This window comes from Coregonus clupeaformis, unplaced genomic scaffold (genome assembly GCF_020615455.1).
Source record: "Coregonus clupeaformis isolate EN_2021a unplaced genomic scaffold, ASM2061545v1 scaf0279, whole genome shotgun sequence".
Taxonomy (NCBI): Eukaryota; Metazoa; Chordata; class Actinopteri; order Salmoniformes; family Salmonidae; genus Coregonus; species Coregonus clupeaformis.
Genome location: NW_025533734.1, coordinates 261294 through 280296, shown reverse-complemented (window position 1 = coordinate 280296; position 19003 = coordinate 261294). Strand labels below are relative to the sequence as shown.

General features: G+C 42.7%; 1 gene segment (V, D, J or C); it reads left to right on the top strand.

Moving 5' to 3' along the window:
- Window positions 1-567: 567 nt before the first annotated feature.
- Window positions 568-18575, top strand: LOC121580041. The segment is given in 3 exon segments: window positions 568-679; window positions 16758-16874; window positions 18068-18575. Coding segments are annotated over 3 exon segments (549 nt in total).
- Window positions 18576-19003: the final 428 nt, after the last annotated feature.

The window sequence follows — 19003 nt, the reverse complement described above, 5'->3', positions numbered from 1 at the left end:
CTATTTTATAATAAAACTATAATGTTTTTCATTTAATCAAAAAACGATTTCAAATGAAGAATATAACATTATATATATTTGGCCAGTATTCATATGTGCTCATGATTTAAACCACAGTCTAAAAAATGTAATTATTCAGCTTGCCCAATGGTCAGGATGTTTTTGTACCAGCAGTTATAGGGGTTGTATCACTGTGGTACACTTTTGGTAGTGGCACCAGACTAGATGTTGGAAGTAAGTTTCTTGATGTTTGTCTGATTCCATTTTTTTCTTAAACTCTTTAATCTCTATTAAAACATTTAGATTTGAGATACTTTACTTTCCAAAAATATTGTTATATATTGATTTTGAAAGAGCCTTCTTTAACAGTTTATTTAATCAAAATGTTAAATTGCGGGCATTTTTTTGTATGTTTTATTTGTATGATTGCAGACTATATAACTCTTATTCTGGTATGATAACTATAATATTTGTTATTGTAGTCATCAGTGCATTGTGTTCATGATAGCCAGAAAGGGTCTCTGTTATTTATATCCAACCTCTTGGATTCTGCAAAATACTACAAATATGAGTATTCTGATGAGAAACGGCCAGTCCCGGGGTCCTGGAGAAGGACGGCTTGTACAGCTGGAGCAGCACACTGACTCTCACTGCCCAGGAGTGGACCAAGGCAGGAGAGGTGACCTGTGAATTCCAGCAGAAATCCCAGACTCCAGTCACAAAGACCCTGAGGAGGGCTGACTGTTCTGGGTAGGACCCCTCAGTCACACACCCCTGTGGAGAGAGGATGCTGGTTCCTCTGCTTTGACTAGCTTTGTTCTAAAATCAGTTGTTCTCTGATTTAGAGATCACCCTGGTGTAGACTAACAGGGGGCTTGGCTTGAATTCATGTGTCAATCCTCTCTGTAGACTGAGGTTGTATCAGTGTTAGATTTGATGTGTTAATTATTTTTTATTATTAGATACTGTAGGAATGTTTGCTTTGATGCTTTGATTAATAGATGAAAATAAACATTTTCCTTTGGAACAAATATTTTCGTTGTCTCTTTCAATAATTAGACTTTAGTCAAATGTTGAATGATATAGAAATATATTTGTAAAGCCGTATTCACAGTTTCTTTGAAAATGATCAGACCTAAATGTCATAGCTTAGTTATTCACTTGAAAACTCACTGTCATCAAACTGTAGGTCATAGTAACACAAGATACTACAATGTTAACAGATTAACAGGAGAGGTCTAGATACTACAATGTTAACAGATTAACAGGAGAGGTCTAGATACTACAATGTTAACAGATTAACAGGAGAGGTCTAGATACTACAATGTTAACAGATTAACAGGAGAGGTCTAGATACTACAATGTTAACAGATTAACAGGAGAGGTCTAGATACTACAATGTTAACAGATTAACAGGAGAGGTCTAGATACTACAATGTTAACAGATTAACAGGAGAGGTCTAGATACTACAATGTTAACAGATTAACAGGAGAGGTCTAGATACTACAATGTTAACAGATTAACAGGAGAGGTCTAGATACTACAATGTTAACAGATTAACAGGAGAGGTCTAGATACTACAATGTTAACAGATTAACAGGAGAGGTCTAGACACTACAATGTGAACTGATTAATATTAGAGGTCTTTGTTGAAAAGGTTTTTGACCTGCTTGATTTATAGACTTAGTTGTCCACATACTATTAGAAATATCACAGCTTCAAGATAGTCATAGAGTCTTCTCTACCTCCAACCCCCTGGGGACAGAGTGAACATCTGGTGACAGTGCTGCTCTATTCTGGGACAAGCAGAACCACCCAGCCCTGTCTACGGAAATCTCAGTTTCACTCCCACAGATACCAGTCTAGTAGTTGAACAGTTTCACTGCCTGAAATACCATGGACTGGGTCAGTGTGAGGGAGTGGACCGGTTTTAAACTCTTTAGTGGATTCAGGAAGGGACACATAACATATATGCCATCAACAATTTATCTGAATTGCTGTCTAGGTATGGTAAATCTGAACTATTAATTTTGGGTGATTTTAATATTGATTGGAGGATGCCAGTGTCAGATATTTGCTCTGAGCTAAACCTGTCTCAGCTGATAACTGACCCTACACGGCCCAATCCTAAAGATCAATCAAAATCTACCCTGATTGATCTAATCTTGACAAATTCGCCAAAAGAATATGTTGCTAGCGGAGTGTTCCCACTGGATTTTAGTGAGCATTGCTCAGATGTCTGAGTCAGAGATGTGAGAATACATACATCTCGGTCTCGTGTCTCACTAAGAGGAACTTTAAAAACTTCAGTCAACAAGCTTTTTTACATGATCTTTATTGTAGTGACTTTGATTTTATCTCAGCTATCTCTGAACCTGATTTAGCGTTAAGCTTTTTTGTAAATGTCCTCAATATGTAGATAATCATGCCCCCTTCAACACTCTGAGAGTTAAAGGTACATCGAATTCCTGGTTCACTCCTAAATTATCCAAAGTCATTTGTTATACGAAATGTTGCCTGGGTCAAGTCCAGGAAAACAGGCTTTGGCCCGGATTGGCACTATTTTAGGAGGAATCAACGTGTAAGACTAATCAGAAAGGCTATATCTGATTATTATGTAACCACTCTTTCTGATTGTAAGGGGAATCTAGTTAAATTTTGGGAAACTGTCAAGTCTCTGAAGGGTTGCACTTCCTGCTCTCTACCCCAACAAATCTTTTTGGATTATGGCCCCATTACGAGCACAAATGCCATCATTGATGCATTTAATCATCACAAACGCTGATTTGGGAATTTTGAAGATTGACTTGGAAAATGGTAGTGAAGTTTTTGTATTTCGGCAATTCACAGAAAAATAAGTCCTTTATGCCTTACTTGCTATAGATACCAAGAAATCCTCAGGGGCTGACCAATTGGAACCGGGTCTGCCCAAGGCCTTGCCTTTGGCCTCTGTGGCAGGCTTCTCCTCCCCGCCGCTTTGATCCGATGCTGCCGTTGTGCCCTGGCAAAGCCACTTTTATAGTATCCATCATACTATCAGCTACCTACAGTGGGGAGAACAAGTATTTGATACACTGCCGATTTTGCAGGTTTTCCTACTTATAAAGCATGTAGAGGTCTGTAATTGTTATCATAGGTACACTTCAACTGTGAGAGACGGAATCGAAAATCAAAAATCCAGAAAATCACATTGTATGATTTTTAAGTAATTCATTTTCATTTTATTGCATGACATAAGTATTTGATACATCAGAAAAGCAGAACTTAATATTTGGTACAGAAACCTTTGTTTGAAATTACAGAGATCATCCGTTTCCTGTAGGTCTTGACCAGGTTTGCACACACTGCAGCAGGGATTTTGGCCCACTCCTCCATACAGACCTTCTCCAGATCCTTCAGGTTTCGGGGCTGTCGCTGGGCAATACGGACTTTCAGCTCCCTCCAAAGATTTTCTATTGGGTTCAGGTCTGGAGACTGGCTAGGCCACTCCAGGACCTTGAGATGCTTCTTACGGAGCCACTCCTTAGTTGCCCTGGCTGTGTGTTTTGGGTCGTTGTCATGCTGGAAGACCCAGCCACGACCCATCTTCAATGCTCTTACTGAGGGAAGGAGGTTGTTGGCCAAGATCTCGCGATACATGGCCCCATACATCCTCTCCTCAATACGGTGCAGTCGTCATGTCCCCTTTGCAGAAAAGCATCCCAGAAGAATGATGTTTCCACCTCCATGCTTCACTGTTGGGATGGTGTTCTTGGGGTTGTACTCATCCTTCTTCTTCCTCCAAACACGGCGAGTGGAGTTTAGACCAAAAAGCTCTATTTTTGTCTCATCAGACCACATGACCTTCTCCCATTCCTCCTCTGGATCATCCAGATGGTCATTGGCAAACTTCAGACAGGCCTGGACATGCGCTGGCTTGAGCAGGGGGACCTTGCGTGCACTGCAGGATTTTAATCCATGACGGCATAATGTGTTACTAATGGTTTTCTTTGAGACTATGGTCCCAGCTCTCTTCAGGTCATTGACCAGATCCTGCCGTGTAGTTCTTGGCTGATCCCTCACCTTCCTCATGATCATTGATGCCCCACGAGGTGAGTTCTTGCATGGAGCCCCAGACCGAGGGTGATTGACCGTCATCTTGAACTTCTTCCATTTTCGAATAATTGCGGCAACAGTTGTTGCCTTCTCACCAAGCTGCTTGCCTATTGTCCTGTAGCCCATCCCAGCCTTGTGCAGGTCTACAATTGTATCCCTGATGTCCTTACACAGCTCTCTGGTCTTGGCTATTGTGGAGAGGTTGTAGTCTGTCTGATTGAGTGTGTGGACAGGTGTCTTTTATACTGGTAACGAGTTCAAACAGGTGCAGTTAATACAGGTAATGAGTGAAGAACAGGAGGGCTTCTTAAAGAAAAACTAACAGGTCTGTGAGAGCCGGAATTCTTACTGGTTGGTAGGTGATCAAATACTTATGTCATTAATTACTTAAAAATCATACAATTTGATTTTCTGGATTTTTGTTTTAGATTCCGTCTCTCACAGTTGAAGTGTACCTATGATAAAAAATTACAGACCTCTACATGCTTTGTAAGTAGGAAAACCTGCAAAATCGGCAGTGTATGAAATACTTGTTCTCCCCACTGTACCTAACTGTTAACATTAGCTAAATTCCATCCAAATGCTCGGTGAAACTTTTATTTTTTTTCGTAGTACGTAACTTTTAAAGTAAACCTAAACGGTCAAATTGACCCCTCCCTTCTACTGTGATGGCCAATCAATAGTTTTTTTTTCAACCTGTAAAATGTGTATTACGTAGGTATGATGCGTGCAAGGGAGTTGCATGAATGAAGCATACACAACAAATTGGCATGACAGAGGGGGCAGATTGTGGGACAGAATAGGAACACAAAACTGAGGGGGCACAATATTCCAACTAAGTGGGCATTGCCCCCTTTTGCACCCTCGTGGCGCCAGGGCTGGTTTCAGCGTTGTTTTCAAATCCATGGACACCGTCCCTAGAGGATCTGGAACTGTCAACCAGCGCTTGGGTAGTTTTGCTTTTTAGATGGCAGTCAATACGAATAGAACTAATGACCAGAGAATACCTAAAACGTCACTTGACAACCAGTGTTAGTGGATGTAGCATCACGTTTTGTAGAAAAATGTATGGTTTGGGAAATAATCTTGATTTTTTATGCTGGTAACACGTTGTATAAAAGCAATAACATCCTCGAGGCCATGTGTTATGTCACAAGCCATGTTCTTCACCTCGTGGGTATGACGATATCACAGCCATGATAAAAAATGTCATAACACATGGCCTCATGCATTATTGCTGTGCTTCAAACTCTGCATGTGGACATTTGACTGGTAATAGCTCCCATTTTACCTATGTACCGCCATTGTCAACCAGACAAATGACAAATATCGTCCACACTCACATGACTCTATCTTTTTGATTGTACCTAAGGCTCTTACAGAGTGTGTTTAAAAAAAAAAGATGTTCCAGTTTTCTGGCCTTTCCAGGAGGTCTCTCTTTGAATTTTTTTTGTTTAGTTTTTTTTTTTTCACCTTTATTTAACCAGGTAAGCCAGTTGAGAACAAGTTCTCATTTACAACTGCGAACTGGCCAAGATAAAGCAAAGCAGTGCGATAAAAACAACACAGAGTTACATATGGGGTAAAAAAACAAAGTCAAAAATACAACAGAAAATATATATACAGTGTGTGCAAATGTAGCAAGTTATGGAGGTAAGGCAATAAATAGGCTATAGTGCAAAAATAATTACAATAGTATTAACACTGGAATGCTAGATGTGCAAGAGATTATGTGCAAATAGAGATACTGGGGTGCAAAAGAGCAAAATAAATAACAATATAGGGATGAGGTAGTTGGGTGGGCTAATTTCAGATGGGCTGTGTACAGGTGCAGTGATCGGTAAGGTGCTCTGACAACTGATGCTTAAAGTTAGTGAGGGAGATAAGAGTCTCCAGCTTCAGAGATTTTTGCAATTCGTTCCAGTCATTGGCAGCAGAGAACTGGAAGGAATGGCGTCAAAGAGGTGTTGGCTTTGGGAATGACCAGTGAGATATACCTGCTGGAGCGCAGACTACGGGTGGGTGCTGCTATGGTGACCAATGAGCTAAGATAAGGCGGGGATTTGCCTAGCAGTGATTTATAGATGGCCTGGAGCCAGTGGGTTTGACGACGAACATGTAGTGAGGACCAGCCAACAAGAGCGTACAGGTCACAGTGGTGGGTAGTGTATGGGGCTTTGGAGACAAAACGGATGGCACTGTGATAGACTACATCCAATTTGCTGAGTAGAGTGTTGGAGGCTATTTTGTAAATGACATCGCCGAAGTCAAGGATCGGTAGGATAGTCAGTTTTACGAGGGCATGTTTGGCAGCATGAGTGAAGGAGGCTTTGTTGCGAAATAGGAAGCCGATTCTAGATTTAACTTTAGATTGGAGATTCTTTATGTGAGTCTGGAAGGAGAGTTTACAGTCTAACCAGACACCTAGGTATTTGTAGTTGTCCACATACTCTAGGTCAGACCCGTCGAGGTGGTGATTCTAGTCGGGTGGGCGGGTGCCAGCAGCGTTCGATTGAAAAGCATGCATTTAGTTTTACTAGTGTTTAAGAGCAGTTGGAGGCTACTGAAGGAGTGTTGTATGGCATTGAAGCTCGTTTGGAGGTTTGTTAACACAGTGTCCAATGAAGGGCCAGATGTATACAAAATGGTGTCGTCTGCGTAGAGGTGGATCTGAGAGTCACCAGCAGCAAGAGCGACATCATTGATATACACGGAGAAAAAGTGTCGGCCCAAGAATTGAACCCTGTGGCACCCCCATAGAGACTGCCATAGGTCCAGACAACAGGCCCTCCGATTTGACACACTGAACTCTATCTGAAAAGTAGTTGGTGAACCAGGCGAGGCAGTCATTTGAGAAACCAAGGCTATTTAGTCTGCCAATAAGAATGCGGTGGTTGACAGAGTCGAAAGCCTTGGCCAGGTCGATGAAGACGGCTGCACAGTACTGTCTATTATTATCAATCGCGGTTATAATATCGTTTAGGACCTTGAGCGTGGCTGAAGTGCACCCATGACCAGCTCGGAAACCGGATTGCATAGCGGAGAAGGTACGGTGGTATTCGAAATGGTCGGTGATCTGTTTGTTAACTTGGCTTTCAAATACTTTCGAAAGGCAGGGCAGGATGGATATAGGTCTGTAGCAGTTTGGATCTAGAGTGTCACCCCCTTTGAAGAGGGGGATGACCGCGGCAGCTTTCCAATCTCTGGGGATCTCAGACGTTATGAAAGAGAGGTTGAACAGACTAGTAATAGGGGTTGCGACAATTTCGGCGGCTAGTTTTAGAAAGAAAGGGTCCAGATTGTCTAGCCCAGCTGATTTGTAGGGGTCCAGATTTTGCAGCTCTTTCAAAACGTCAGCTGTCTGAATTTGTGTGAAGGAGAAGCGGGGGGGCATGGGCAAGTTGCAGCGGAGGGTGCAGAGTTGGTGGCGGGGTAGTGGTAGCCAGATGGAAAGCATGGCCAGCTGTAGCAAAATGCTTGTTGAAATTCTCGATTATTGTAGATTTATCGGTGGTGATAGTGTTTCCTAGCCTCAGTGCAGTGGGCAACTGGGAGGAAGTGCTCTTATTCTCCATGGAATTTACAGTGTCCCAAAACTTTTTGGAGTTAGTGCTACAGGATGCAAATTTCTGTTTGAATGAGTAGTTGGGTAAAATCTATGGTAGACAATGAAGTGCGGGGCTGTCAATGTTTTGACCCCCAGATGTACTACCCCTCCGTAAAGAGTTATTGCCTTCTCAATGTGTACATTTCTGTTGTTAAACTGTAGTGCTTTGTGTTTTATGTTGTAATTGTGTGTAAAGCTTTGCGTGCTGCTATTTTGGCCAGGTCTCTCTTGTAAAATAGATGTTTAATCTCAATGAGACTAACCTGGTTAAATAAAGGTAAAATGATGATGATGATGATGGGGAATATGTGATCTGAATGATGCTTTCTAAACACATTTAAAGTTCACCTCATCTAGTGACCAGTGTTCCATGTCACTGTCTCTTCCCCCTCAGCACCTGCAGTAGGTCCCAGCTGTAGCAGTACAGTCACTGTGCAGTCTGACTGAGGGAGGTTTTTGTACGGCTCTGTATCACTGTGTGAACACATCTTTACTATTGGGATAGTGGAAACTCTGACAGTAGTAATCTCCTGCATCTTCAGCCTGGACCCCACTGATGGTCAGAGTGAATTTAGTCCCAGATCCACTACCACTGAATCTAGATGGAGTCCCAGACTGAAGTGTTTTGGTATAGCAAATGAGGAGTTTAGGAGCTCCTCCAGGTTTCTGTTTATACCAGGCTACAAGCAGGAGGGGGACTACAAGCAGGAGGCTTGTGAAATCTACATCCTAAACTGACTCTGTCTCCATGGTGGAAAGCTTTCATTTCAGAGGTCTGAGTCATAGTGTATTGTCCTCTGGATTCTGAAACATAGAAAAAAAATGTATATGAAATGTTAACATTATTCCTTTGTGTAAATATACATTGTAACCTTGAAAGCAGAAAACAGGTGTCCAGATGAAAGATGGTGATAAAAGTAATGGTTGTTGTCATATCTCGTATAACCAAATACTTCTCTGCAGCTGCCACCACAAAATCTATTCTCTGTGATTTATGTTCCATTTCTGAGGTACAGTTGATAACAATTGCTATGAACGCTAAGAAGACAACCTTACTGAAGCATAACTCACTTCTTGCCCTATCCCTCTGTGCTGGCACAAATCTACTACTCACTGGGATCCTATCAGGATCCCTCACCCTTGACCAATCCTCCTCCACTTCCTTCACTGCCTCAGCATACGACACCCTCTGCACTATTCTGATCCCCCACCCTTGAACCATAAACATTGCACCTGAAACAGCGCAGTGGATTCTACACAAATGTTCTTACAGGATAACTAATATATCCTAACATGTCTTTGTCTGGCTCAAGACTCAAAAGAGCTGACAATGACTCCTCTGTTTCACCACTCTCCCCACCGGACCTGCGTCGCACCAAACGGCGGGCATCACAAACACCAGACATTTTCAACTTCAATCGCTACATCCACAATTAATGCTACCCCAGAAATCCCCCTTTCAATGGTGCCCTGTTCCAAAGCAAGAAACAGATCTTGACCCAAGTTACGTGACACGGAGCGCCCTCTCCCTCTCATCCTGGTTAACTTCATTGATTTAACTACCTCCAACTCCTTTCTCACCCACCCTTAAACCACAAATGGATCTGACAAAAGACAAGGGTCCACCTTCTCCAAAATGTCACTACTATTGGTCAAGATTCTTCTTTATCATGTCTGACACCATTCTTCTTCAACACACATCTACCCACTATACTCGGCTCTTCTCCTTCTTCCTTGCTGTCCACAATCACATCTGTCCGTTCACCACGCTCTTGTCGCACCTTCATCAGCTACATTGCTTGCAGAGCACGCACTGATGGCACTTCTCCAAAACCCAACTTCTGTTCCTTAGCCCATTTTACAAGTCTGACTATCTCTGACCTCTCCATGCTTCCTTCAACTTCTCACAACCTTCGTTTGTTGAAGAGGTTTGTGTGAGCAGCAGCATTGTCCAGCCAATCATGGTCTTAATTGGTTAAAAAGCCTCAGCTGGATTCAATTAAAGAATGGGAAGGTGCTGAAAAGGTGTGGCAGGAGAGACGTTTTGCCTTGACAGAACCACAGGACATTTTAGGGGGTTGTAATCATGTTATATAATCTCAATAAATATTGTTTAATATTTGCTTTAAATTCACTACCTGACTGAGGGACCTTACAGAAGCTGGGTTATTTATTCTGAAATGATGTGAGACATTGCTATTGCACATAGATGGAGTCCGTTCAACTTATTGTGTGACATGTTACGAAAAAGTTTGTTTTCCATAGCAAAAGGGGAGGAATATTTATGTAGTCTGGACCTATGGGTGTTGTCACCTAAGGAATGCTTTGATATGAGAGGGGATGAGTTGACATATTGTCAGCGTCACTGATATATTTAGCTCAGTGTTTTATATTTCTGCAGGATCGTCCATGACGATACCAGTGATTTGGCCGCCTTCCGGAAAAGTCACTGTAGTGTCTAGAAGCCATTGTAGGGGGCTAGAGAGTCCCCACATGGTGCTAGTGAAGGAAACATTAGTGTTTTAGAGCTGGATGTTAAAGTATAATAGTGAATAATATCAGTAGTGTTGTATGCTAAATGAACTATTTTGAGATTAAGTTGTTCATGTCTTCTTGCCTTTGAGTTCAAATAAAGATTGTTTTGAGAGTGCTACTCTAATCTGGGACAAGCAGAACCACCCAGCCCTGTCTATGTAAATCTCAGTTTCACTCCCACAGCTACCAGTCTAGTAGTTGAAGAGTTTCACTGCCTGACATACCCTGGACTGGGCCAGATGTGAGGGAGTAAACTGGTTTGAACCTTTATAGTGGATTCAGAGAGGGACACAAAATAGATATGCCATCATGTAATTAATAACAGATAAAATTGTATAAATATTATACTTTATGATAATACTGTATAGTGTATGTCTCTACATAAATGGGTCTAATATTCGAGCCCAGCATCATGTCTCATTCACAGATCTAATAGTCAGTAACCTGATCACCAAAACAGTTAATATAATGCTAGATGATCACATCAATATTTGGTTGTGAGTTTCATATGGGGATTTGATTTAGGGAGGCTGAAGCTGATGTAACACCACCTTTATTTATGTTTTACTTCTGTATATCTGACTCTGCATAGGGACAGGTATTGTGTGTTTTAAAACTTCATTTAACTTATAAAAGTGCACGTTCCGACCATGACAACAATTATTCACAAGCATTATGATGATGATGATGATAGGGGACATGTGATCTGAATGATGCTTTCTAAACATATTCAAAGTTGACGTCACTAACCAGTGTCCCATGTCACTGTCTCTTCCCCCTCAGCACCTGCAGTAGGTCCCAGCTGTAGCAGTACAGTCACTGTGCAGTCTGACTGAGGGAGGTTTTTGTTTACTATTGGGATAGTGGAAACTCTGACAGTAGTAATCTCCTCCATCTTCAGCCTGGACTCCACTGATGGTCAGAGTGAAGTCACTCCCAGATCCACTGCCACTGAATCTAGATGGAGTCCCAGACTGAATTGTTGTAGCATAGTAAATAAGGAGTTTAGGAGCTCCTCCAGGTTTCTGGTGGTACCAGGACATACAGGTATAACCCCCAGGACATGCATTAGCTACATTTGCACTGGTTTTACAGTTTATAATAAATGTCTGTCCTGGGACAACAACTTCACTGAGTCTGAGTCACAGTGACCTGTCCTCTGGATTCTGAAACAGAGACATTTAAGAATATTTTGAAATCTGTTTGTTTTATGTACATTTTCATGAATGTCAATCTGTCGAGGCAGAGGCAATTTAGATTTAATATTTTGATAAGTAAAACAATTTTAAGATCATGATATTCAATTGTCTTACCCTGAACTAAGAACATTAATATCCACAAGAAGCTCATGATCAAGTCATTGTTGAAGTTCTGTTTTCAGAAGGACAGCTCTCAGTCATGAAGCGTTAACCTTACAGGGCTATAAAAACACTCCCAGACCACTGAAGCATGTGCTGCCAATGCAGAGTGTTCTATGTAAATTGTTTTATTGGTAAGGACCCACATTCATAACAGATACATATATGTATATATTCTTAAATCCCATTCCTTACTAGTTTTGTGTGTACTGGTTATATGTTGTGAAATTGTTAGATATTACTTGTTAGATATTACTGCACTGTCGGGGCTAGAAGCACAAGCATTTCGCTACACCTGCTATAACATCTGGTAAACACGTGTATGTGACAAATAAAATTTGATTTGATTTGATTTATGTTATCAAATTATGTTATCATATTTTAAATGTAAATCAGTGATCCAAGATTAAACTTAATTATCTGCATTCTTCAATGGATTTACTCATAACCCAGGACTATCAGTCCATATTGTATTATACAAGTACTTCAGTACTATCAGTCCTTATTGTATTATACTAGTACTTCAGGACTATCAGTCCCTATTGTATTATACTAGTACTTCAGTACTATCAATCCCTATTGTATTATACTAGTACTTCAGTACTATCAGTCCCTATTGTATTATACTAGTACTTCAGGACTATCAGTCCCTATTGTATTATACTTGTACTTCAGTACTATCATTCCTATTGTATTATACTAGTAATTCAGTACTATCAGTCCCTATTGTATTATACTAGCACTTCAGTACTATCAGTCCATATTGTATTATACTAGTACTTCAGTACTATCAGTCCCTATTGTATTATACTAGTACTTCAGTACTATCAGTACCTATTGTATTATACTAGCACTTCAGTACTATCAGTCCATATTGTATTATACTAGTACTTCAGTACTATCAGTCCATATTGTATTATACTAGTACTTCAGTACTATCAGTCCCTATTGTATTATACTAGTACTTCAGTACTATCAGTCTGTCACGATCGTCTATAACAGGAGACCAAGGCGCAGCGTTGCGAGTGAACATGATGACTTTTAATTAGAAAAGCACGTCAATACAAAACAAAAGACGAAAGTGAAGTCCAACAGTAACAAAGACTAAACTTGGAACAAAAACCCACAACCCCCAACGGAAAACAAACAGATTAAATATGGCTCCCAATCAGAGATAACGAGCCGACAGCTGACACTCGTTACCTCCGATTGGGAGTCATTGACCAAACATAGAAAACAACAACCTAGACACCCAACATAGAACATAAACACATAGACTGCACACACCCTGGCTCAACAATAATGAGTCCCAGAACCAGGGTGTGACAGTACCCTAAAGGCGCGGACTGCGACCGCGCCTCAAAACCCCCAAACAGGGGAGGGCTGGGCGGGCATACCTCCTCGGTGGCGGTTCTGGCTCCGGCCTAGACCACCACCCCACCATAGTCACTACCCGCTTACGTAGCCCCTTCCACATGACCACCCCCCAACTAAACCCCACTGGATTAAGGGGCGGCACCGGACTAAGGGGCAGCACCGGACTAAGAGGCAGCACCGGGCTAAGGGGCAGCACCGGGCTAAGGGGCAGCACCGGGCTAAGGGGCAGCACCGGGCTAAGGGGCAGCACCGGGCTAAGGGGCAGCACCGGACTAAGGGGCAGCACCGGGCTAAGGGACAGTACCTGACTAGCTGGCGGATCCTGGCTGGCTGGCTCAGGCGGATCCTGGCTGGACGGCTCTGGCGGATCCTGGCCGGCGGAAGGCTCTGGCTGATCCTGTCTGGCAGAAGGCTCTGGCTGATCCTGTCTGGCGGAAGGCTCTGGCTGATCCTGTCTGGCGGAAGGCTCTGGCTGATCCTGTCTGGCGGAAGGCTCTGGCTGATCCTGTCTGGCGGAAGGCTCTGGCTGATCCTGTCTGGCGGAGAGCTCTAGCGGCTCCAGTCTGGCGGACGGCTCTGAAGGCTCATGGCAGACGGGCGGCTTTGCAGGCTCAGTACCGACGGGCAGCTCCTGCGGCGCTTGGCAGACGGACAGTTCAGACGGCGTTGGGCAGACGGGCAGTTCAGGCGCCGTTGGGCAGACGGGCAGTTCAGACGGCGTTGGGCAGACGGGCAGTTCAGACGGCGTTGGGCAGACGGGCAGTTCAGGCCCCGTTGGGCAGACGGCAGACTCTGGCCGTCTGAGGCGCATCGTAGGCCTGGTGCGTGGTGCCGGAACTGGAGGTACCGAGCTTAGGACACGCATCTCAGGGCTAGTGCGGGGAGAAGGAACAGGCCGGACCGGGCTGGCGACGCGCACCATCAGTTTGGTGCGAGTGGCAGGAACAGGCCGGGTCGGGCTGGCGACGCGCACCGTGGACTTGGTGCGGGTGGCAGGAACAGGCCGGACCGGGCTGGCGACGCGCACCGTCAGTTTGGTGCGAGTGGCAGGAACAGGCCGGGTCGGGCTGGCGACGCGCACCGTAGACTTGGTGCGGGTGGCAGGAACAGGCCGGGTCGGGCTGGCGACGCGCACCGTAGACTTGGTGCGGGTGGCAGGAACAGGCCGGGCTGGGCTGGCGACGCGCACCGTATCCCTGGTGCGGGTGGCCGGAACAGGCCGGGCCGGGCTGGCGAAGCGCACCGTATCCCTGGTGCGTGGAGCAGGAATAGGCCGGGCTGGGCTGGCGACGCGCACCATATCCCTGGTGCGTGGAGCAGGAACAGGCCGAACCGGGCTGTGGAGACGGATAGGAGGCCTGGAGTGAATAGCGGCCACCACCCGTCCTGGCTGAATGCCTACCCTCACACACTCTGTGTGAGGCATCCGCACAGGACGTACAGGGCGGTGTACCCCTGGCCTGGTGGCCTCCTGAATCCGCCCCCTTTTCTCCTCCTTCAGCCCTCTGGCAGCCTCCTGCTGCCCAGTCGCCCAAGCCATGTGCCCCCCCCAAAAAACTTTTTGGGGTTGCCTCTCGACCTTCCGACGATGGCCCTGCTGACGCCGTTGCTCCTCTCGCGCCAGGGCCTTGATCCTTCCCCAAGGTCCCTTGCCTCCGAGCATGTCCTCCCAGGACCACGATGTGCCCACCTGGGCCATCGCCAGCCTCTCTATCTCCTTGCCCGGTGCCTCCTCCCATGTCCAGTCTCCTTGCTCCTGGACACGCTGCTTGGTCTTTCTTTGGTGGGTTTTTCTGTCACGATCGTCTATAACAGGAGACCAAGGCGCAGCGTTGCGAGTGAACATGATGACTTTTAATTAGAAAAGCACGTCAATACAAAACAAAAGACGAAAGTGAAGTCCAACAGTAACAAAGACTAAACTTGGAACAAAAACCCACAACCCCCAACGGAAAACAAACAGATTAAATATGGCTCCCAATCAGAGATAACGAGCCGACAGCTGACACTCGTTACCTCCGATTGGGAGTCATTGACCAAACATAGAAAACAACAACCTAGACACCCAACATAGAACATAAACACATAGACTGCACACACCCTGGCTCAACAATAATGAGTCCCAGAACCAGGGTGTGACACAGTCCCTATTGTATTATACTAGTTCTTCAGGACTGTCATTCCCTATTGTATTATACTAGTACTTCAGTACTATCAGTCCCTATTGTATTATACTAGTACTTCAGTACTATCAGTCCCTATTGTATTATACTAGTTCTTCAGGACTGTCATTCCTTATTGTATTATACTAGTACTTCAGTACTATCAGTCCCTATTATATTATACTAGTACTTCAGTACTATTAGTCCCTGTTGTATTATACTAAAACTTCAGTACTATCAGTCCATATTGTATTATATTAGTACTTCAGTACTATCAGTCCCTATTGTATTATACTAGTTCTTCAGGACTGTCATTCCCTATTGTATTATACTAGTACTTCAGTACTATCAGTCCCTATTGTATTATACTAGTACTTCAGTACTATCAGTCCCTATTATATTATACTAGTTCTTCAGGACTGTCATTCCCTATTGTATTATACTAGTACTTCAGTACTATCAGTCCCTATTATATTATACTAGTACTTCAGTACTATCAGTCCCTATTATATTATACTAGTACTTCAGTACTATCAGTCCCTGTTGTATTATACTAGTACTTCAGTACTATCAGTCCCTATTGTATTATACTAGTACTTCAGTACTATCAGTCCCTATTGTATTATACTAGTACTTCAGTACTATCAGTCCCTATTGTATTATACTAGTTCTTCAGGACTGTCATTCCCTATTGTATTATACTAGTACTTCAGTACTATCAGTCCCTATTATATTATACTAGTACTTCAGTACTATCAGTCCCTATTGTATTATACTAGTACTTCAGTACTATCAGTCCCTATTGTATTATACTAGTACTTCAGTACTATCAGTCCCTATTATATTATACTAGTACTTCAGTACTACCAGTCCCTATTGTATTATACTAGTTCTTCAGGACTGTCATTCCCTATTGTATTATACTAGTACTTCAGTACTATCAGTCCCTATTGTATTATACTAGTTCTTCAGGACTGTCATTCCCTATTGTATTATACTAGTACTTCAGTACTATCAGTCCCTATTATATTATACTAGTACTTCAGTACTACCAGTCCCTATTGTATTATACTAGTACTTCAGTACTATCAGTCCCTATTGTATTATACTAGTACTTCAGTACTATCAGTCCCTATTGTATTATACTAGTTCTTCAGGACTGTCATTCCCTATTGTATTATACTAGTAATTCAGTACTATCAGTCCCTATTATATTATACTAGTACTTCAGTACTACCAGTCCCTATTGTATTATACTAGTACTTCAGTACTATCAGTCCCTATTGTATTATACTAGTACTTCAGTACTATCAGTCCCTATTGTATTATACTAGTTCTTCAGGACTGTCATTCCCTATTGTATTATACTAGTACTTCAGTACTATCAGTCCCTATTGTATTATACTAGTACTTCAGTACTATCAGTCCCTATTGTATTATACTAGTTCTTCAGGACTGTCATTCCCTATTGTATTATACTAGTACTTCAGTACTATCAGTCCCTATTGTATTATATTAGTACTTCAGTACTATCAGTCCCTATTGTATTATACTAGTACTTCAGGACTATCATTCCCTATTGTATTATACTAGTACTTCAGTACTATCAGGGTGGTACTGAGAGTGCACTGTGTATGAAGGTGCTCACTCTTGTGTGAATGAGGTTTTTGTACGGCGACTTCACCAGAATGAATCACTGTGGTGGACTTTTGGAAGCGGAACAAAACTGGTGCTGAAAAGTAAGTCCTTTTTGGTCTTTCTCTCATAAAACTAAACGTAATCATGTTATTGAACAACGTTATGAGATGTTATCATCTTCTCCAGAGGAAAGACTTTTAGGCTATATCCTTTTAGAGATTTCTGTGGACAGATTGGTTGATTGGTAGAGGGTAGAGTCAACAAAGTGAGAAAATTGTTCACATACCATCATGTTTATTTGGTAATAAAACCATAAGTATTCTAACGTGATTAAAAAATATATTTGGTATACAGTATTGCATGTCAGCTCATTGTTCTGTCGAGATGTAGCAACTACTATTTCTACATTTCTACAATATAAGCAACACTTTGTATTGTATTCATTGTAGATGTTAACACTGACATGGTTTAAAAGGAAACCTCATCTATAGTTTTGAATAGTATTTTGAGGTCATTTTGGCTTTTGTCTCAGAGTAGATTTGACAAAATTGATATGGAGATTTCATGTCTGATTTTACATTGTGAATATGAAATAATACTGTATACAAACTATATGTGATATCTGTTTACTGCATGTCTTATAGATTCAGGGGCGGTTTCCCAGACAAAGATCAAGGCTAGTCCAGGACTAAAAAGCAGGCTCAATGGAGAATCTACATTGAAATATATTTTTAGTCTATGACTACGCTTAATCTGTGTCCGGGAAACCACCTCTGTGTTTTGTTGCTCTTGGTAGGCTAAATTGTAGATTTTTTTTGTTGTTGCATCGATCTTAAAGATTAAGTGTTTCATTGTCCTCTCTACTGTAGCTAGATGTTTAACCTGTGTATAATGTCGATCTGAAATAGTTTTGTTCACTAATAACACAGTGTTACACAGTCCCCTCTCCTCCTAATCTATTCCATTACAGAGTAGCAGGAGTAAATTACCCTCTCCTCTCCTAATGTTATAGAGTAGTAGTAGTAGTAGTAGTATTTGAAGTAGTAGTAGTAGTAGTAGTAGTAGTAGTAGTAGTAGTATTAGTAGCTGACCCTCTCCTCTCCTCTCCTCTCCTCTCCTCTCCTCTCCTCTCCTCTCCTCTCCTCTCCTCTCCTCTCCTCTCCTCTCCTCTCCTCTCCTCTCCTCTCCTCTCCTCTCCTCTCCTCTCCTCTCCTCTCCTCTCCTCTCCTCTCCTAAATTATTCCATTATAGAGTAGTAGTAGCTGACCCTCCTCTCTTCTCTTCTCTCCTCCAGCTGGTCCCTCTGTCAGGCCCACAGTGTCTCTGCTCCCCCCGTCCTCTGAGCAGCTCTCCGGGGGCTCGGCCACATTGGCCTGCCTGCTGAGCGGCTACTCCCCCCAGGGGGCGATGGTGAGCTGGGAGGTGGACGGGGCAGAGGTGAAGGAGGGGGTCCTGACCACCACAGAAGAAGAGAAGGGTGGCCACTACAGCCGCAGCAGCACCTTGACCCTGAGCAAGGCACTCTGGGAAGAGGGAGAGGTGTACACCTGCAGGGTCGCCCACGACGACACCAGTGATTCAGCCGCCTTCCGGAGAAGTCACTGTAGTGTCTAGAAGCCATTGCAGGGGTCTAGAGAGTCCCCACGTGGTGTTAGTTCTGGAAACAGTGTTTTAGAGCTGAATGTTAAAGTATAATAGTGAAATAGAGTAGTGCTGTGTGCTAAATTAACTATTTTGAGATTAAGCTGTGCATGTCTTCTTGCCTCTGAGTTTAAATAAAGCTTGTTTTGATTGAAATATAACCCCAAGAGTTGATTTAATCATGATTCCAGTGATCACTATCTCATGAATAGGCAGCACATTTCATATTAATTTATATCAATCAGCTTCTTTCATAATTTAGCATTGTAGCATATAGCTACTCTCATGTTTTCAAACATAATTAAAAGGGCATCTGATACAACAAATACTCTGCAATCATTTCTACAACTGAATGATCCTGTTATACTGTAGCATCAATACCAGTGATAATAATTAGTGATATTTGATAATACACCTCTAAGATCTGGTCTCAGAACTCACACTGCTAAACAGTTACTTTCCATAACATATGTATATTTACAATGTTTAATTCTTAATATGATTTTATTAATTAGAATTTTTAGCAATGGTTTTCAACGACCTGTGGTGTAAACTTATTCATTATATTTCTCCAGATCTTCTCTACCTC